At 48.6% G+C, this 20,932-nt stretch overlaps 1 protein-coding gene across 2 annotated transcripts in view; it reads left to right on the forward strand.

Annotated features, from left to right (window-relative positions):
* Dip2a (disco interacting protein 2 homolog A) overlaps window positions 1-20,932 on the forward strand; it is a 78,760-nt gene that overhangs the window by 36,319 nt on the left and 21,509 nt on the right. For both annotated transcript variants that reach the window (XM_052163580.1, XM_052163581.1), the window contains 13 exons: window positions 528-647; window positions 2,426-2,623; window positions 4,721-4,812; window positions 7,496-7,606; window positions 8,715-8,838; window positions 9,133-9,242; window positions 9,632-9,734; window positions 11,220-11,284; window positions 11,477-11,570; window positions 13,079-13,198; window positions 15,801-15,915; window positions 17,190-17,329; window positions 20,294-20,430. In XM_052163580.1, the coding sequence (XP_052019540.1) occupies window positions 528-647; window positions 2,426-2,623; window positions 4,721-4,812; window positions 7,496-7,606; window positions 8,715-8,838; window positions 9,133-9,242; window positions 9,632-9,734; window positions 11,220-11,284; window positions 11,477-11,570; window positions 13,079-13,198; window positions 15,801-15,915; window positions 17,190-17,329; window positions 20,294-20,430 (1,529 nt within the window). The remainder of the gene's footprint in view (window positions 1-527; window positions 648-2,425; window positions 2,624-4,720; window positions 4,813-7,495; window positions 7,607-8,714; window positions 8,839-9,132; window positions 9,243-9,631; window positions 9,735-11,219; window positions 11,285-11,476; window positions 11,571-13,078; window positions 13,199-15,800; window positions 15,916-17,189; window positions 17,330-20,293; window positions 20,431-20,932) is intronic.

Genomic DNA, 20,932 nt, shown 5'->3' on the forward strand with positions numbered 1-20,932 from the left:
CTTTTGAGATTTTACTGCTTTCTATAATTTTTATGTATGTTGGTTGTTGCATGTAATGTCTGTGTACCATGTATACGCCGTGCCCACAGCAGCTAGAAGAGGCCATTGGGTCCTCCTAGAATTATATGTGGTTTTAAGTTGCCATATATGCTGGCATTTGAACCCAGGTTCTCTGGAAGAGCAGCCAGTTCCTAACCATTGAACCATCTCTCGAGTATCCATAGATTATATTCCAATAAGACCATGCAATGAGTTTGACATGTGCTCTGAAAGGACAGTGGAGTTACCCTCCTCCCCACAGGATTTCGGGATTGCTTTGTGAACGTTACCTCAAGGCACATCCTGTTTCCTGAAAGATATCCAGTAAATGCTTGCCAGATGGGTCGGCACAGTCCAAAATGACTGAGGACCTGGATCTGGATCTGTAGGTCGACTCCACTGGGCAGCTGGTCATCACACCTCACACGCGGTCACGTGCTCCAGTGACCATGGCATGACACAGCCCTTCTCTGCTCTCCCCTGGGCAGGTGTGCCTGTGAACAGCAGAGTGTCCTCCAAAATCCAGCAGCTACTGAACACCCTGAAGAGGCCCAAGCGCCCTCCTCTGAAGGAGTTTTTTGTGGATGATTTCGAGGAGTTACTGGAAGGTAGAGTTCCCCCATTTGGTCTTGCATGTTTTTGTGACTGTTGTGGCCACAAAGTCTGAAGACAGGCAAATGTGCATTTTCTGTGAGTCCCTACATGTGGTGACACCGTGTGCAGTGGTGAGTACAGAGCCACACTGACCGCCTCCTGTAGACAGGCAGGTAGGAAACGCACGGCTCATAGTTAGGTGACCCAGCATCTCTCTGCATCCGGTCCGGTGGTTAGCGCCTCATAGAAATACTTCTGACATTTCACTTAATTTAGATTATTTAAATCTTGATTTAAACATTAAGTCCAAACTACTTGTCATCCCATGGCTTTAAAGCATTTGGTTTTGAACTTATCTTTGGTTTCTTCTCTAAATGTTAGCTTCTCATTTATAAATGAGTATATATTTAGGAAGAAAAGAAGGCAGACAATTTTTTTTTTTAAAGAAAACTAGCAAAAGTAAGAGAAAGCCTGTAGAGCACAGAAAAAGAAGCCAGTGCTGGCATGTGTATATATACATGCATGCATGTATGTGTGTATTCATGTGTACATGCATGTGTGTGTGTGCATATGTATATGTATGCATGCATGTATGTGTGTATGTGCATGTGTGTATGCATGTCTTTGTGTGTGTACATGTGTGCATATGTATATGTATATATGCGTGTGTGTGTGTGTGTGTGTGTGTGTGTGTGTGTGTGTGTTTAGGCCACAGGCACCACACACCTAATCCTCCTTACCTTGCCTCTGTGCAGGGTTGCTAGCATGGGCATCTTCCACCACACTTGAACCTGAGGTCTGTTTCTTAGAACCTGGTTCTAAAAAACAGTTTTTAGAACTGTCTCTAATGAGACAGTGCCTTTCAGGTTCAGAGTTCACAGTATGTATCTTAACACAAGATGTCAGCCTTTTGGAGGCGGTGGGCTCCCCCTAACCTCGGCTGGCTTTAAAGTTGCAATCTTCCTCCCTGAGCCTTTTCAGAGCCACCATGCTGGGCCAGAGCGTTTTCTGTTTACATCAGAGCTATTGGAAAAAAAATGTCTCCCTCCCACCCCTGTCCAGGGTTGGAAATGGAGCCCAGGACCTCACACTCGTAGCTGATACTCTACCACTCAGCCATGCCTGCAGCCCAGAGAGCAGTTTTGTGGGACACGGTGACAGGGCTGGTGACCCCTAGAAACAGACTTCCCTGTGGTCCTCCCAAGTGCTGCCAGTGTGTTTATTTAATTATTTATTATTCAATGTGTGAGTGCTTTGTCTACATATATGTATGTATATGTACCATTCGTGTGGTTGATACCTGTGGGGGTCAGAAAAGTAACTGGAGTTATTAGATTCTGACACTTAATAGCAACAGTGTTCTTAAGCACCTGGTGGTCCCACTAGCCCCCAGGGCTGCTGGTTTTGATGCCCAACTGCAGAGGTGGTTCTGCCCTGGTGTCTTAAGTGAGCTGGTCTCCAGGACCAGTTTCTCAGGCTCCAAAGCCTTCCTGCTGGGAGCTCTGGAGTCCCACCATGTCAGAGAGCATCCCCAAGGGAGGAAGGTAGAAATGGCCTGGGGCTGCCTTTATCCTACGAGGTCATGGGTAACAGAATGGGGAATAGTTTTTTGTCTCAAAATTATTGTCTGTAACTGATCTTGCTTCAGTCCTCTGCTTGATCTGTCTGTGACTCTGGCCAGATTACTTATTATAAATGTTTTATAATCTTGGTTACAAAGTGAAATCATGAAGTACAGTTGTTAGTAAGCAGATGTGTGCATAGTACTCTGAAATGTCTCGTTGCTTTATAGTTCAGCAACCAGATCCGAATCAGCCCAAGCCTGAGGGGGACCAGATGGCTGTGCTGAAGGGAGAGCCTCTGTCAGCGGGGACTTCTGGGCCACTATCTCTGTTGGGTGCACTGCAGCTCTGGGGCACAACACAGCCTAAAGCTCCCTGTCTGACAGCCTTGGATACATCAGGGAAAGCCACCTGCACCCTCACCTACGGCAAGTATCAGCAGAAAGCAACATGCTTCCTATTTACCTGATACTGTTCTCTGTGTGCCACAGCAGACACAGTCTCTGGTTTTGAGACAGGGTATACTATATAGCAGCTCTGGCTAGCCTTGAACTCACAGTGATCTACCTGCCTCTGCTCTGGAGTGCTGGGATTAAAGGCATGCGCCACACGTGGAATGACCACACTCTTAATGTCATAGCTTTATATGACAAGCTTTGACACTTTGGAGTGTCTTCTCTTGTCACTGAGGGGATCTTAGCTGTTTGCACTCCAGGTATTTCGGGGTCTGTTTTAGAAGTAGCTTGTTGGGAATTTTGATGGGCGTGTGTGTGAATGAGATTTTTCGCATTTCTGCATTTCTGAGGCTTTGTTGTCCATAATGTGTTATAATTCAGTTTTAACATGTATGTTCATGTGTGCACATGCTTATTGTGGCTTTCACACAGAGGTCAGAGGACTGCTTGTCAAAGTCGTTGCTTCCTTTCTACCATGTGGGTTCTGGGAACTGAACTTGGGTTGTCAGACTTGGCGACAAGTGCTTTCACCCACTGAACCATTTTACTAGCCCAGGATGTAACTTTCCATGGAGTCTTTTATGTTTCTTGTGACCCTTAAGTCTTAAATATATGAACAGTACTATAGCTTTTATGCTGAATGGCATTTATATGTTGATAAATCTGGCAGCCTTACTAAGTCCATTTGTAAAAGTTTCCCGAAGTACATAATCATAGCATCCACAAACCGCAGTGCTATTTCCAGGCCTTTTACCTCCTCGGCCTTGCTCCGGCTGACGTGTTCAGTCTGACATGGAAGGCCTTGCCTCCACTTTTGGAGGAAGGTCTTCAGCATGTGACAGCACTGTGATACTTCCTGCTGGGTCTAATGGTACCCGTATCACATTAGGGAAGTTGTTTCCTTCCATACCTAGTATAAGGACTCAAATCTTTTATAGTCATTTTTAAATCGTGAATAATTTATTTTTCATCCACCTATTGAGATTATCTCATTTTTCATTTTGGTCACATTAACACAGCATAGTACACTGATAGTCCCAGAATTCATATTGTTGCGGTAAAAGTGACTTGGTCACAAAGCATCGTTCACCACAGACAGGTAGATTCTGCTAGGTAATGTGGAAGTGCTAACACCCTGAACTCTTTTAAAGCAGGCTAAAAACACGTGTGGGAGTGTTAATCTTTTTCTTACTGGTTTCTCAGGTCTCACAGTTAACACGTGTAAACACAGGACCTGCTCTCATAATATTTACATATGAGCATTCATTGAGAAAAAGAACATCCTCCCAGACTGCACCATACAACCAGTGTTTAAGGAGTCAATGTCCTCTGTTCTTTGACACAATGTACACAGTGAAGCTGGAATCACTGTGGGTGTTAGAGATGCACTCTGTTCTACAGATGCCTACTCCTGCCTTCCTGCTCAGACACACCTGCATCCTTCCCTTCTCTTTTGTCCTTTTCTTTCTCAGCGAAGCTTTTTATTTCTGAGAACTCACCAGGGCTGGGTGTGAGCGTGGTATCCATTCTCCATGAGGGAGGGGCAGCGTGGCCGGAGCAGATGTCCCATTCTGGTGCTGCCGGCTCTCCCCAATAAGCTGTGGGAGACGTAATTCAGCCCTTGAATGTGCACCACTCAAATGATGTCATTAATGGACATTCAAAATCGTAAGACGACATGCACAATGCAGCATTAGTTAGGAAAAGCAGTGTGACATATGGTCATGTTCCTTGAAAATTATACATACTCTACACGTGTGTGTATATACTCTACATGCCTGTATACATACTCTACATGTGTGTACATATGCACGTGTACAACATATACATAGTATGGCCTTTGGCTAACTAATTTTTGTACTAAAATCTTATTTGTGTAAATAAAAATAGATTTAGGTTATTTTTTGAGAGCAAGCTGTGGTGTTCCTGGAGGAATTGCACTAAACAGTTCACAGTTGGAAACTGAGAACAGAGAAAAGTTCTGTTATAGGCTATGTGCTCGTGACAGTAAATGTTAACTGGTAGGTTTTTCACAACATAACATTGCTTATTACTTCTGTTTTGTTTTAGGCAAACTCTGGAGTCGGAGTTTAAAATTAGCGTATACTCTACTTAATAAACTGACGAGTAAGAATGAGCCACTGCTTAACCCTGGAGACAGAGTAAGTAGCTAGGCTGTGACCTTACTGGAGTGAGTCCAAATAGAGACCTTAATATATAGTTTACTGAAATCAATGTCCTAGCGGTTGCTTAGAATTACAGTGCTAATGCGAGAGGCTTAAAATTAGCAATGGAAAGTTACTTAATATAAAAACAACTTTGTGGTAAGAATTAAGAAGGTCCAGCAACGACCCAGCTTCCAGGCACCTGTGGCTAATATGGATCACTGCATATGCAGTTGGGGTGGAGGGTGTCTGTCACTGGAGGAAGCTCTGGTGTTGAACTGCCCCAGGCGGCCTGAGCAAGAGTTTGCTAGTCAGTCAGGGCGGAAGGTGAGGGAAGAGGGTGAGAGTGTCCCAGGGCAGGTGTCCTAACGTGCCTGATGGACAAGATAACTGGAGTCCCGAGGGACCTTCTCTGTGTGACACCTTCATGTGACTCTGCCCACGAGAAGCTTCCTGTAAAGGAAAACCATTCAAATACAAAGGAAAGGGGAGAAAGGAAAGGGGACAGGGGCCATAGGAAAACCAGGTGGAGAAAGAAGGTTTCTAAACACTGACGTCCCTTGCGGCCTGAAATTAAAATGTTTCATAAGTGGGGGAAAAGATTCTACTTAGAAAGAGCAGGAAGTTGGGACAGGCCTGGGGCCTGCCTGTAGTCCAGTACTAAAGAGGCAGGAGAGTTTGAATTCCAGTCTGGTTTACAGACTGATCCTCTGCCTTAGGGAACCAAAAGTGGGGTGCTTGAGAGAGGATAGCTCAGTGTAAAGGGCGCTCAGTGTAAAGGGCTCCCTCTCCAGAGGACCTGGGTCTGGCTCCCAGCACCTGCATGTAACTCCTGTCGGTAACTCTTTCTAGGGCTCCAGTGTCCTCTGCAGGCACGCGGTGCACATAGCCACGCCTGCAGGCAGAACCTTTATCACATAAAATAGAAACAAGCCTTTTAACAAATGACAGAGGGGGGAGGGGGACCTGGAGGGATGGGGGCAGGACGGCAAAGCTCGCACAGAGAGAACACCAGGAGAAACAGGGCAGATTCACAGGCTCGTTCACGCGCCAGCGCCTGACGGACGCCAGTCCAGAAAAGACGCAGCTCAGAAAGCAGAGGCCCTGACTGCACAGGGGCAGAATGAAGTGCTGCCCTGGACATTGTGCACGCCAGAGGGCGTGTGCAGACCCACGCCAGAGCGTACGACAGAACCGTGTAACCTCAGGGAAAAGCATCTCGGAGGTTTTAGGGTGGGAATAGAGAGTAACATACACAGAACCAGCCACCACAGTGGCTTTGCGACGTCTCAGCAGTGAGACTGGCGGAGTGGCCTCAGCAATCTAACAGGAGCCCGACGCTTCAGACTGTACTCCGGTTTCCACATGGGTTCGAGGATTGGCAGGCTATGTGTCCACGTGCATTAGAGGGCGCAGTGCACCTTCAGGGGTGGCTCTTCAGGGGCTTGCTAAGTAGGGGAGGCTGACTGGCACAGAGCCCCCGCCATCCAGTGTCTCCACCCCGCCCCTTACAGCTATAGGCACACACTACCACACTTGGCTTTTTCAAGTGGGCTATGGTGACCAAGCACAGCCCTCCTCCTTACATGATACACGCCTGACCAGCGAAGGCATCGCCCAAGCCTCGCCCCCAGCCAGTTATTTATTTATTTTGAAAAGCATTCTTAGAGAGACAGAGACTTCCAGATACGTTCTTGACTTGCAAGAGAGTCCGTACAGAGAGGCTTTTATGAACAGTTGAATCAGCTCGTAGTGACCGAGCTTTCAGTCTACTGGAAGAACCACGCTCCCGGGATAATGGACCATACAAAGCGCATAAATACGTCTTTGCATAACAGTCTCTACAAATACCTCTTCTCCCCCAGTTATCTTGTCTCAAAGTTACAGCCGAGACAGCCACTATTTAACCACCGTTAGAATGAGAGGGTCTTCTTTCCAATAAACTCGATAGATGTGTAGCTTGTACACTTGAAACATGGCATGAAGGTAAATGGACGTAGCCTAGATTTTGTCTTAGAAGTTGAGGGTTGAGCTAAGGCACTGTTTGCCTTCTCACAGGCTCTCAGGATCATTCTGGCTTGTTACTCATAATTGCAAGTCCCATTACTGTATTCGGGTCTTAAAAAAATGTTATCCCCTAAGTAGTTTTATGAATTTGGCCAGAGAGTAGTTTTTAAGTGACAGCTGGGATTGTGGCAGACCTACATAAATATCCACATGACATCTAAATATTTAGATGTCTAAATAAAATAGATATCTAAACATTTAAAAAATAAAATGCAAGGAAATACGTGTTTCAGAATATACGAATTGGGCCAGCAAGATGGCTTAGTGTGCTAAGGCGCCTGCCGCCAGGCCAGACGACTAGACTGGTCCTTGACAGCAACAGAGAGCGTGGGCGGCTGTCAGACCCGGCTCTCGGTCTGCACGCATCAGGAGGACTTAGCCCTCCACTTCCGACTCTCTTGTTCCATGTGCAGCAAAGGCTGCAGCTACATCTGTTTGTTCGAAGTTGTATAAATAAGGAAATGCGAGAGACAAGAATGGATTCCAACAAAAGAATATAGATTTTTCTCAACTAAATTCGAAAAATAAAAAACATTCCCCTTTATCTAATTAGCAGAAATTCTGAAAGGTGAGTCTGCAATCTCACAGTTTTGCTGTTGCTTTCCACTTGCAGGTGGCACTCGTGTTTCCAAACAGTGATCCTGTCATGTTCATGGTTGCGTTTTACGGGTGTCTCCTGGCGGAGCTGGTCCCTGTCCCTATAGAAGTACCACTAACGAGAAAGGTAACAGGTGTGGGTCAGGCCCGGGACTCTGTTTAGGTGCTGTGTGATTAGCGCCCTCTTCACAGGGGCGTAAGCAGGTGCCTGGAGAAGGCAAATAGCCAACAGGCCTCCCAGGACCTTCTGGAGAGCTCCATGGGGTTTGCCTACAGACACAGCCGCACCCCAGTGGGCCAGAGCTGTCCTAGCATCTGCCTGGGTTTCCCAAAAGAAATTGTGAGTGTGTTGTCTTCCAGTGAACAGAGTTTGACTCAGCAAGCTATTCTGGGTCTTATTTATTGAATGAATTATCACATCAAATAAACGGGATAGTATTCTCATGCATTTCTTGTTCAGTTACAGGGCAGGCAGGTTAGTTGTTAATGAAGGGGCTTGGTTGCTCTAGATGGCTGTCTCGGTTTGGATATGAATACCAGCCGTCGGATTAGTGGGAAATATCTGAGCAGAATACTCCTGTGTCTTAGGAAACCAGACTTTTCTGTCCTCTTATTTCTGTGCTCCTGCAGTCATTAGCATGAGAGTTATTTATGAAAAACAAATGCTCAAGAATCTCAAAGGTAAAATTCACAAATAAGACCAGTGCATCTCCAGGGGTCTAATGGCTTAACCATGCGTTCTGGCACAGTGGTTCTGAGAGAACAAACTCTAGATTTGCTAAGCTTATATAGTGGCCATTGCTGAGGGACAGGCAGAGAGAGGATCTGGGGATAGGGCAAGCACTTCTGTGCACAGTGACAGCGGTGACAAGGGCAGACCTCCAGAGTCATTTGTAGGTTCCAGAGCGACTCAATGTAAACTATTATGTCTAGAGTCCATTAAAATGTATTCATGTTTCATTTGTAAACATAAAGTGCAATAAATTAATTAGCCCACTATCCAGACCTTTATCTATTTCACTGTGAATAAAGAAGCCAAAGAAGTGCCCTCTAAATTTCAAATACTTGTCTTAATGAAAATTGAATATCCTGCCAATAATAAGACCGGGTTGTTTTAGCAGGTTTTTGAAGGGTGAACGACTTGCACACTGCCTGTGCTCCAGGGCCCGGGGTGTGGCTCTTGCTCCCCTCCCACAAACGCTTGGCCTCCACCACCGCTGCTTTGTCTTCTGCAGGATGCAGGCAGCCAGCAGGTTGGGTTTCTCCTGGGCAGCTGCGGGGTGACCCTGGCACTGACCACAGACGCCTGTCAGAAGGGCCTGCCCAAGGCCCCAACTGGAGAGGTGGCAACTTTCAAAGGTGAGGCTCCCGGGTCACAGTTCTGGCTGTGCTCTGGCTATGCCTTTGACCTGGTTTTGCCTTCTAGGCGTAGCGCTGTGCCAGAGACTATACCTGCAGAGGCTGGTGGGTCTTTAGCAGAAGACATCCTTGCCAAGGCTTTTGTCTGATTCAATTCACCTGTGTGCTCCATGCTTCTCTGTCTGAGTGAACGGCTTGCCTCCTCTAGCTCCCTGGGGCTGCTGGGTGCATGCCAGGCACAGGCTCCACAGCCTTCTGACCGCCTTTCACGGCTTATCCTGTGTGCTGTCACAGGTTGGCCCCCCCTCGCCTGGCTGGTGATTGATGGGAAGCATCTGACCAAGCCTCCAAAGGACTGGTACCCGCTGGCCCAGGACACAGGTTCCAGGACTGCCTACATTGAAGTAAGGACATCTTCAATAATGCACAGACACATCCCTTACAGGCTCAGGCCTGGGTTTTATAAAAAGATAACTATCTAATAACTTTTTAGGCTAAGTGCTCTCCTAATTTTTATCTCCACCCCAGATATACATAGTGTCATATAGAACTGTAGTCATCATGTCAGGATTTACTCTGACCTAACTCATCCCTGCCTGTCCTTCCTAGGACACACACAGTTAAGATGCATCTGTGTACACTGCTGTCCTCTAGCACTACCCAGGTCCCCCAAGAGGCAGGATAAAGGCTATGGGAGAGATGACGGCAGCTGCTGCTTAAGACTCCTCAGCCTCCTTGTCTGGTGTGGTTACAGAAGTATACACTGTTGTTTTTCTTCCTTGAAATTTTACAGTACAAAACCAGCAAAGAAGGCAGCACAGTAGGGGTCACCGTATCCCATTCATCCATGCTGGCACAGTGCCAGGCCCTGACCCAGGCGTGCGGGTACACAGAAGGTAAGGTCATACATTCTGGATTGCAGCTCTTGCTGCCTGCATACATATCTGACGTATATGACCGCACCTGTTGCTATGCATGGTGCAATAACTTTTAATGCAGCCGCACCAGGCAGAGGGCGCAGGTGTCTACCAGTATCCTTGGGATGAGGTCTCGGCTTACGCAGGCGTTGGGGGATAAGGTCCCCTCTGCAGAGCCCAGGCTGCTCCACCTGGGACAGTTTCAATAAAGTCATACTAACACTGGCTTGATGGAGTGTGAGATTTGTTTATGCACAATGGCTGGATCCGTTGTTGGTGTGCTTGAAGGGCAGTGCGGTGTGCATTATAGAAAGTGCCGAGCAGTGATCCTGGAGCATCCCGCCCTGCCAACGCTTTCATTTTCAGTAAATGTATGTGTGGCTGGAGCAGTCGTGCATGCAGATGTTTAAGTATAATCCTTATGATCTTAGATCATCTTTGCTAAAGTAGAGCCCCAATTTACTGTGTGTGTGTGTGTGTGTGTATATATATATATATATATATATATTGGTTTTTCGAGACAGGGTTTCTCTGTGTAGCCCTGGCTGTCCTGGAACTCACTCTGTAGACCAGGCTGGCCTCGAACTCAGAAATCCGCCTGCCTCTGCCTCCCAGAGTGCCGGGATTAAAGGCATGCACCACCATTGCCCTACTGTTAATATTTTAAATGAATATTATCATATATTGATAGATAGTAATTATATATATATATTTATTGGATCAACAGGAACTACATTATTTTAAGTACTAAAATTGGACACATGGTGGTTTTCTTACATTGCAAAACTAGAACTGAGCCAAATGAGAAAATAAAATTGAGTGGCATATTTAAATATATAAAATATGATGCTTAATCTCAAGGGTTAGTTTGTGATAAAGACTTTGTGGAGATGTTCAAGTATTTCCAAGGACTTTAATGATTTTTTTTGAAGTTAGTTCTTTAAAAGAAAATCCTACGAGGTCTTTCAATCTCATGAATCATTTAATTTGTGTCACCTTTAGTTTGGTCCTTCAGCTAACAGGGACAGGGAGATTGTTATTAGAGTGCAACAATACCTCTGGCATGCATGTCACTGCTTTGTGCAAGTATCACACAAGGTTGTGGGTGTGACAACTGGGGGAGTCTGGGTCAGTAACTGAGAAATAAGAGCATCTGTGGCAGTTTGTCATCCTGCCTCCTGCAGCCATGCAGTGACCTTTCTGTAGTTCTTGCTGTATATGTAGTGTTCTCGTGCTTTTTGAAGATCAGCATGGTTCTCCGCTCCAGTCCAGAACTGTGTGTGTTTCCAGTTGTCTGAACAGATACGTAGCTCACTGTTAACCGGTGCATGGTTTGGAAGTGCCGTCTCTGTTTCCTGAAGTGCTGGCGTGCTGGTTACCTGCTCATCTTGGGACCGTGCTCGACAGGGGCAGACCTTAATAAAGAGCTGTCCATCAGTTTTAACTCTCTGTGTCCGCTTTCAGCTGAAACGTTAACGAATGTGCTGGACTTCAAAAGGGATGCTGGTTTGTGGCACGGAGTCTTAACAGTGAGTGTTGCTTGGATGCTGGTTTGTGGCATGGAGTCTTAACAGTGAGTGTTGTTTGCTAGTGACCAGGGTGGGAACAAGAGATGAACGAAACCCATGGAACACGGACGCTGCAGCTTGTCGGGTTGGGTTGGCTTGTTTGGCAGAGTTTTGTCCTGCCCTCCTCTGACCTAGTCCATTTCCCTTTTGCAGAGCGTCATGAACAGGATGCATGTTATCAGCATCCCATACGCACTGATGAAGGTCAACCCACTCTCCTGGATTCAGAAAGTGTGTTCCTATAAAGGTAGCAGGACACCGCCTTTGTGCGCCTGGTCTTTCTTTAAAGAATTCCCTACACACTGATGCTTAGTACCTAAGAAAACATGAAGGCAGTGTACAGCACTGCAGCTGTGTCTGAAGAACTATCTGGGGATGTCTCTAGCTCGTGCTGGTCCAGACCCTCTCAGGGCCTGGATAGTTACCTGCAGCGGCGTAACTGGGCTCTTCACTGAAGGGCCAGGCACTGCCAATTTTATACTTTTGAAGTTTCCTTCAGTATCACATCAGTATTCCTAATATTATTTGAGATGCTTTTAATTTGTGGTTAGAGCTTTTGAAGCTCTAACAAGGCTGTTGTTCAGAAGATATAGTCTGCGACTGGCAGGATGCGTGGATGAGGTAGGTTACCTGTGAGGCCCATTCCCTGGTCTTCTTACCTCCCAGTGGCTGAGGTATCTTGCAGCACCAAACAGGAAACTGCTCATGTGACTGCACAGCTCTCCAGAGTCCCTGTGCAATAGAGCTCAGCAGCTACTAAGACTAACTTCCTATACCGACGAGTGCTGGTGACAGGGCATACTTTGCCGCCACCTCCCGACCAGCCGTCTTATTACAGAATGTCTTGTATCTGTTTTTATGGAGGAAGGCAGTGGCATTCACTGGGCTCTGCACATTCAAATCCCAGTTCATTTCACTTCAGGACCTAGAAGCTGCCAGAACCTGGCAGATGGAGTGATTTGACCGTTCTGGCAATGAGGCAGCACAAAACAAGGGCTAGCACCTTGGGGAGAGACAGCGCACATCTAAGAGAAAACAGGCCATGTTCAAAGAATTAAAAAAGGTCTCAGGGACAGCTGTGGGGTTGAGAGCACTGCCCGCTCTTCCAGAGGACCTGGATTCAAGTCCTGGCACGCACTTGGTGACTCACAACTGCCTGTAACTCCAGTTCCAGGGCGTCCTCTGTCCTCTTCTAGTCTCCAAGGGTACCAGGCACACACATACACAGGCAAAGCACTCATACTCATAAAGTAATAAAATAGTAAAAGTTAACGTTTTAAAAGGCTGGGGCTGGAGAGATGTCTCAGGTTAAGAGCACTGGCTGATTCTCCGGAGGACCCAGGAGTGGGTTCCAGCATCCGTGGCAGCTAACAGCTCTCTGAAACTCCGGTTGCGGGGAACTGTATGCCACTCTCTGTGCTCTGTGGGCACCGCATGCCCGTGGTACACAGACATACATGCAGGCAAAAACACCCAGACACGTGAAATAAAAAAAAAAAAAAGTTGGAAAGTGGATCCAAGCGTATTGCATCCAAATCGCATCTTCAAATTGAGTGTTAAGGAGAAAAGGGATGGAGAGCACAGGAAGTGCCCGAGGTGACCAATGACGGGTAAACAGACGAGTGTGCTCCCTGCAGCAGGCCTCTCACCCTCTGCATGCATGCCTCTGCACAGGATGAAGTGCAACAGTATTGTGGAATGTGGGCATGCCTGACCCTGTGACCCTGAGACATCTGTGCTCCCTTCTCTTTGCAGCCCGGGCTGCCCTGGTGAAGTCCCGAGATATGCACTGGTCGCTCTTGGCGCAGCGAGGTCAGAGGGACGTCTGTCTCAGCTCTCTGCGGATGTTGATCGTGGCGGATGGCGCTAACCCTTGTGAGTAGGCTGTGTGACCTCGGGCGGGCTTGGGGTCTTGACTTGCCAGGAGGGACCAATCAGTCTCTTAAGATGGAATGCATTGTGCAAAATTCAGGCTTTATCACTGTTTGGTAAGTGTCCTATAAGGAAATGTAAGTGTCCTATAACGTTCTGTGACATGCTGCCCCTTGCTAGTGGACCATTGGCGGGTCTCATGTGTAGTTATTAAGACTCTAAATTCACAAGCAATGTTAATACAATTGTCAAAACCTTTAGTGGGAGCCATTGTCTTTAAGAGGTCAGTGGATTGTGCTATAAATAGGGTCCCCGAGTTGTCAGGAACCTCTTGAGCCTCTTGCCATTTAGTGGTAGGCTCCTTCATGTATCTCTGGCCAGCCCCAAACCCCCATGGAGGAGTGCCCATGGCATCTACCTAAGCACCGAGGAGTCTGCTGTCAACAGTAGGAGTGTGACTGCTCTGGTCTGCTGTCAACAGTAGGAGTGTGACTGCTCTGGTGTGCTGTAAACTAGGAGTGTGACTGCTCTGGTCTGCTGTCAACAGTAGGAGTGTGACTGCTCTGGTCTCTGTCAACAGTAGGAGTGTGACTGCTCTGGTGTGCTGTAAACTAGGAGTGTGACTGCTCTGGTCTCTGCCAACAGTAGGAGTGTGACTGCTCTAGTGTCCTGTAAACTAGGAGTGTGACTGTAACTGCTCTGGATGCTGTGTGAGCTTCTTAGGCCCAGGACTGCCTGAGACCTGGATCAGGTGTCCTCAGGGGAGCCCCAAGTGACACACTTGTTGAGCAAAGGGTTTCTTCTGCAGCACCAGTTACCCCTATTCTTCTGTGTACCCCATCTTTCAGGAGAGCAGAACAGGCGTACAACACCCCTAAAAGTCTCTCGTTCTCTTTGTGCATCTCTAAGACAAGCAAGGTCTCCTTCCTGCATCCATGGATAACTCATGCCTTCTCATGCCCACAGCTGCCCATAGCCAGCCACAGCCAGCCACAGCCGCCCACAGCCGCCCACAGCCACCCACAGCCGTTCACAGCCGCCCGCAGCCACCTACAGCTGCCCACAGCCGCCCACAGCCGCTCACAGCTGCCCACAGCCACCCACAGCTGGCCTAGCTCTCTGCTTATGCACTCAGCCTCCCACAGCCACCCACAGCCACGCACAGCCGCCCACAGCCGCCCACAGCCACCCACAGCTGCCCACAGCCGCCCACAGCCGCCCACAGCCACCCACAGCTGCCCACAGCCGCCCACAGCCGCCCACAGCTGCCCACAGCCACCCACAGCTGGCCTAGCTCTCTGCTTATGCACTCAGCCTCCCACAGCCACCCACAGCCACCCACAGCCGCCCACAGCTGCCCACAGCCGCCCACAGCCGCCCACAGCCACCCACAGCTGCCCACAGCCGCCCACAGCCGCCCACAGCTGCCCACAGCCACCCACAGCTGGCCTAGCTCTCTGCTTATGCACTCAGCCTCCCACAGCCACCCACAGCCACCCACAGCCGCCCACAGCTGCCCACAGCCGCCCACAGCCGCCCACAGCCGCCCACAGCCGCCCACAGCCGCCCTGGCTTTCCGCTGTGCACTCCGCTGCTGGTGGTGAGCACTTGAGCACATCACTCCCTTCCAGCGTTTTCTTTCTGCTTTGCCCTGCCTCCTCATCCACATTCTCCCAGGACCCAGATAGCTAGCTTTCCTTCAGAGGCCTTAGCTTGTACTTCACTTCCTGGTCCTTCAGGGTACTGCATCCAGTCTTGGTAACACAGAACAATCTGTTACCTTCTTTCCTTAGGAGACACCTGCCCCCCAAAGAATGCGAAACCCGGGGGCCCCTGTGCCTGTTCCCCTTCTATGTACCCTTGTTGGGAGAGGTTTGTAATGAAACCCTAGAGTCACCATGGCTATAGGGCCCTAGTTATTTGTCCCTGAGCAGGCAGAGCCTCCTTGTTGCCAAGTTCTCTAGCACCCACTGTTAAGGCCTGTCAGCCCTGAATGATAGGAGTCTACCCAAAGGAGAGGGCACCAGGGAGAGGCAAGACATCTCAGTGAAGATGTCGATCACACATCTCTAGTGCTACTGGTAGGAGCTGCACCTGCTGTCCCATCTGCCATCTGGTGCCAGGGCAGGCCTTCCCGGGACACAGTAACAAATGCAAGCCTGAAGACAAGCCTCCTGTGAGAGATTTCCAGACTCTTACTTGTTGCTGAGCTGGATATGATCGTGTGTGTTTTGTGGTAATCACTCCTACCCTAAAAGGCTGTTTGGCCAAATCATAGTGGAGATCTTATTAAAACAGGCTTCTGGGGGCTGGAGAGGTGGCTCAGTGGTTAAGAGCACTGACTGCTCTTCTGGAGGTCCTGAGTTCAAATCCCAGCAACCACATGGTGGCTCACAACCATCTGTAAAGATCTGATGCCCTCTTCTGGAGTGTCTGAAGACAGCTACAGTATACCTATATATAATAATAAATAAATCATTAAAAAGAAGAAAACCAGGCTTCTGTGCAGCCAGGACTTGGCCTGGCTGTCAGGTCAGCGTGGAGCCTTACACACCGCGTGCTCTTGACTCGCTGGCCCTCCAGTCACCTCTCATGCCTCACACAGGGTCAATATCTTCCTGCGATGCCTTCCTCAATGTCTTCCAGTCCAGAGGTCTGAGGCCAGAGGTCATCTGTCCTTGTGCCAGTTCTCCTGAGGCGCTGACAGTAGCCATCCGCAGGTAACTGAACTGTATGTTGTCTCTTGTGAACACACGTTCGAGTAGTCTTTGTGTGATGGAGTTAAATGTGGCCCTAAGTTTGGAGTCTGTTTCTAACTGTTGGGCATCCTGAAGAAGGACTTCCTATCAGTGCCTCAGCCTCCCCCAGGTAGCAGAGGTGCAGCCTGCAGGTCCGTGGTCCTAGGCTACACTGGTTCCTTTCTCAATTTTGTCTTCTTTACGCTTCCCAAATAGAGGGCTTGCTATTTCATGCCTGATCTTATATAGAACTTATAACTAAGCAAGAGCCCCTTGTCCTGGGAGGTTCTGCTGGCTGCAGGTCTGCTAAAGAGGACCTTTAACTTGCCAAGGGAAGCATCTGCCACCATAACCTCTACACCTTGAGCTGCTCTTTGTCACATCTCGTGACATGGAGTAGGGCCTTGAGGCTGCCCTGAGAGCCCTGCCCCTGTCTGAGAGCTAGTGTCCTAGTGTCTGGGCCCTGGGTTCCTTCCTACACTTCATGCACACAGCATGTTGTTCCTGAACCACAGCTAGGCCCAAAGGCACTTTCCCTCCCTGACCAGGAGACTCCTGGTCTTTTCAGTGCTGCCTCCAAGCACCATTCTGTAGAGCTGCAGGTAGAGCAGATCTCTTTCAACTTACTATCCTCAGCATCTTGCTACAGAATTCCCTCAGCTCTGGTCATGTATACATTGTGCTCATAATTTAAAGGTAGTGTGTGCCTACTAATATGTAAGTTTTAAGTAACTTTTTTTAATAATAGCATTAACAGCAACATCTTTATCTTTTAGAAACTGTAAATGGCCGTGTCTTGGGGAGGGCTCCATCAGGCCGTCTGCTGTGGGGAGGGGGTGTTATCAAGGTACCCTGGGCCTGAGCCCCCTCTACATGTGCACATTATCACAGCCCATTGCAACACAGAGGCCTCCCAACAGTCAGTCTGCCCGCCTGGGTACCCTAGAGCTCTGTGCTAAGGTCACAAGATAACCAGATAGAAACTGAGTCACCTCTGACGACTGGTTCAGAGGTCATACAGTGTCACTTGCCCTGCAGTCATGCTCCTACCTCTGATGAGAAAAGTACTGAAGCCATTGACTACAAAGTATTGGTTGCAGAGAGGCACATGGCCTGAGAGCACATTGTCTTGCAGTCACACACAGAGCAGGTGCTTTAGTGAGGAGCTGAACGTCCGGCGAGGCTGGCCCTCGGCGCCCTCCTCTTTGGAGTGATCGCCCTCAGTCAGCAGACCTGCTGCTGCTCTTGTTGTCTAGGCCCCCAGATCTGGGAGGATCTCCTCCAAGAAAAGCTGTCCTGTCAATGAACGGCCTGAGCTACGGGGTGATCAGAGTTGATGCTGAGGAGAAGCTGTCGGTCCTCACGGTGCAGGACGTCGGCCAGGTGATGCCCGGAGGTAAGACTTGGTCAGAGTGCATCTGCATCCTGCCCTGACTGACATGACAGAGAGCATTAGTGTACCAGCTGGGCTAGCTCACTCGCTGTATGCCAGGCCTAGTCCTTAGCCTTTCGGGGGGGATTTAACACTGCAATCTCTATAGGGTACCTCAGAAAGAACTGATGCTACAAATGCTGGGTGATGAGGTCACCTGAGTAGGCTGTCACAAGCACCTGTGGTGACAGGAGATGTGAAAACTCTACCCCCTCCAGTTCCCCCAAAAAAAGAAGGAAGAAAGAAAATCCATGTACCCCCCCCTGCAGACGCTGGCCTGTGTACTGCGTACCTTCCTGCTGCCTTGAGGAAGGGCAGGAGAAGGGATTGGGGCCAGAGCCTGGCTCAGGAGCCCTGGCAGCAGGGATGCTGACCTGGCGCCCCTTCCTGCACAGGCAGTGTCCCACACCCTGTCCTGGTTCCTCTCTGATGCTGAAGAACCATTCTGACCAGGAGCAGCTTGCGGGAGTGAGGCCTCATTGGGCTCACGCTTCCAGGGAAGTCAAGGCCGGAATCTAGCAGGAGCTTGAAGCAGAAACTGTGGCAGGACTCTGGTTGCTGGTTCATGTTTAGCTTAGGTTTTTATACATCTCTGTCCACCTACTGAAGGAATGTAGCTCCCACAGTGCTCTGGGCTCTCCCCCATTAATGAATAATCAAGACAGTTTATCTATCATAGGCCGTCCACAGACCAGTCAGCTTTAGTCAGTTCTTCAACTAAGGAGCCTCCTCCAAGAGGGCTGTGGCCTGGGCCAAGTTAGCCAGGCTGATCAGGACACCCTGTTAGTTTCAGAAGTAGGGCGCTAACTCTCATACCCAGTTACCCCCAACATTGGTGCTCCACTTTTTTGCCAGATGTGTGGGTTCTACTAGCAGCCTGGCGGCCTGGCGGCCTGGCGTCAAGCTGCCATTTTGTCACAGGTGGCTTTGATGAATGGCGCTAAACTCCTGACGCAGAAGCTTCTGGTAGACTGGTGCCTGCGTTAGGCAGAGGTCTGCCTGGAGTGAACATAGACGTTTAAATTAGAGTTTCTAGCTCCACCTTTTAATTCATGTGAATTATATTTCTTCCTATAATTTGACTCCCTTAGAAACAGTCTTGCCGAATGCTTGACTTAGTTCAAACATTTCCAGAAGCATAGGGGCCTGAGGACAACCTCTGGTGGTGCTACGTAGGCATGCCAACCCTAGTTTAGAAATAGGGCTCAGTGGCCTGGAGCTCTCTGACTAGGCTGGGCCGGCTACCCAGCAAGCCTCAAGGAAGCTGCCGGTCTCTGTGTACCCAACACTAGAATTAAAAAAAAAAGTCACCATGCATGGCTCTCTAAGGGATTGCAATCTCTGGGATTGATTTTAGGTCCCCATGTTCCTGGCACCCACTTTCCTAGCAGCCGTATCTGTTCTCACTATTTTCTTTTGAATATATCAAGAGTCACACCTGCTTTCCTTCATTACTATAAGACACACAAACTTGTCTCATGTTTGCACTTCCCAGTCATATATCTGTACACACACACACACACACACACACATACACATGCACGATGGGTTTCTCTGTGCGTGTGTCTGCCAGATGGGTGTACATGTTTATTGTGTGACACTTTCCCTGGGAACAAATGAACAGCCATCTACTCACCCCAGACAGGAGACCCATAACAGACCAAAGTAAGGATAGCACCTATGTCCAACTTCGTAGACCAGTGAGCTTCAGGAGTGGAAATGACCGAGCCACAGCTGTGTCACTAAAAGCCAACTCCAGCCTAGACGACTGCTCACAAAAGCTGGGACCCTGGACCACACTGTACAACCTGCAGGCAGCTAAGAGGCTGGAGAGCTTGTCCCCGCAGCTCGGGCGCTCTGAGCCTCTTCCAGGCAGCTGGCCTTCTCGGAGAATCTCTCTCCCAGTTCACTACAGCTTATATGGGAGCTTTGGGAGGAGAGAGCCCGATGAATGTGCTGAGTTTCGGGGAGGTTTTGAGTTGTTTACTTCCTGGATTTAATGAAGTTTCCTTGAAGGGTGGAATGTTTCACTTCCCTTGAAGACATCCCATGTCTTAACATGCTTCAGTCTAAGACAGGTGTCTCACCTCTGATGAAATAGCCACACAATGGCTGTTTGTGCATGCTCTTCCTAGGAATTCTTTCCCGGGCCCCTCCCAGCATTTGGCTGTTGCCTAATTGACTGGGCTTATGGGCACAGTCAAATCTAACAGTGTCGGGTCCCAGCACTGAAGTGTGCTTACTGGCCTCCTTTCGTTCCCCCTTATACAATATCAAGTGGATTTGTAGTAGTTCACGCTATTTTTGTGACTTTTAAATCATCTCTGTGCACACTGAAAGTAAATACTTATGTCCGTGTACTTGGGAAAATGAGCTTTTGTTAGTCGAGAGTATTGCATAGATGTAGTTTCCTTTTTAATCACATCTGACCCTCCCCATCCTGCATGTATGTATGTACATGTGTGTTTGTGTCTGTGTGTCCTGCATCTGTCTGTCTAGTGCTGGCAGTGGGCCCAGAACTCCTTATATCCTAGGTAAGCTTGCTACCACTGAGTTATAGCCCTAGCCCTTACACTACTTGTAACAAGTACTTAATTAGCACTGTCCACGTCATGACTCTCCATAGAAGAATTTGCTGCCCGTGTAATATTTTGCTTCTATAACTTCAAATATAACAGCAGTGCTAGGTGCGGTGGCACACCTTTTATCCCATCACTTGGGAGGCAGAGGCAGGTGGGTCTCTGTAGGCTCTTTGGGCCAGCTCGGTCCAAATAGAGAGGTCTAGACCAGTCACACTACATGGTGTCTCAACAACAAACAAACAAACAAACAAATGAAAACCCCTACAAATACTCAAGCAAGTAAACCCATATGAGTGAGTTATTTAAATGTATACCTTGATGATTTTGATTTCTTTTCTCTGTTTAGCTAGTGTGTGTGTTGTGAAGGTAGACGGTGCCCCTTATCTCTGTAAAACTGATGAAATTGGAGAAATCTGTGTCAATTCTGTTGCCACCGGGACAGCATATTATGGACTGCTTGGAATCACAAAGAATATATTTGAGGTTTGTGTCCTTTTCCTGATCTTTATCTTGACATCAGATCCCATGGGTGTTGGGAGGGGGGTCCAAACGTTCAGGGTGAAGTGGAGGCCTACTACAAGGAGCTGCTGGGACTCAGAGCGATTTACATGCCCCCAGGCTTAGATGGCTTCAGCCAGTAAGAAGGTATTGATGGTCCCAAGCTCAGTTCACAGTATGATCCCTGCTCATGCTAAGTCCTGGGCAGGGGATGCCAGGAGCTGGGTGTACGAAAAGATGAGGGTTGTTGGAGTCCTGTGTGGGAGGTGTATCCATTCAGCAGAGCAGACAAGATGGGAGAATGGTCTGTGGAGGGCCGGTGCCCTGCGAGTCTCTTCCTGTGGAGCGCTAAACCCTGGCCACAGGTGGCTTGTGGTATATGAGATGACGAAGGTGATGCCCTCTTGTCCCAAGTATTTGTGTCTGCTAAGATGGTTCTCAGCCTTCTGCCCCTCCCTCATAACAGTCACATCTACCCTGGCTACGC

This window comes from Apodemus sylvaticus, chromosome 19, assembly GCF_947179515.1.
Source record: "Apodemus sylvaticus chromosome 19, mApoSyl1.1, whole genome shotgun sequence".
Taxonomy (NCBI): domain Eukaryota; kingdom Metazoa; phylum Chordata; class Mammalia; order Rodentia; family Muridae; genus Apodemus; species Apodemus sylvaticus.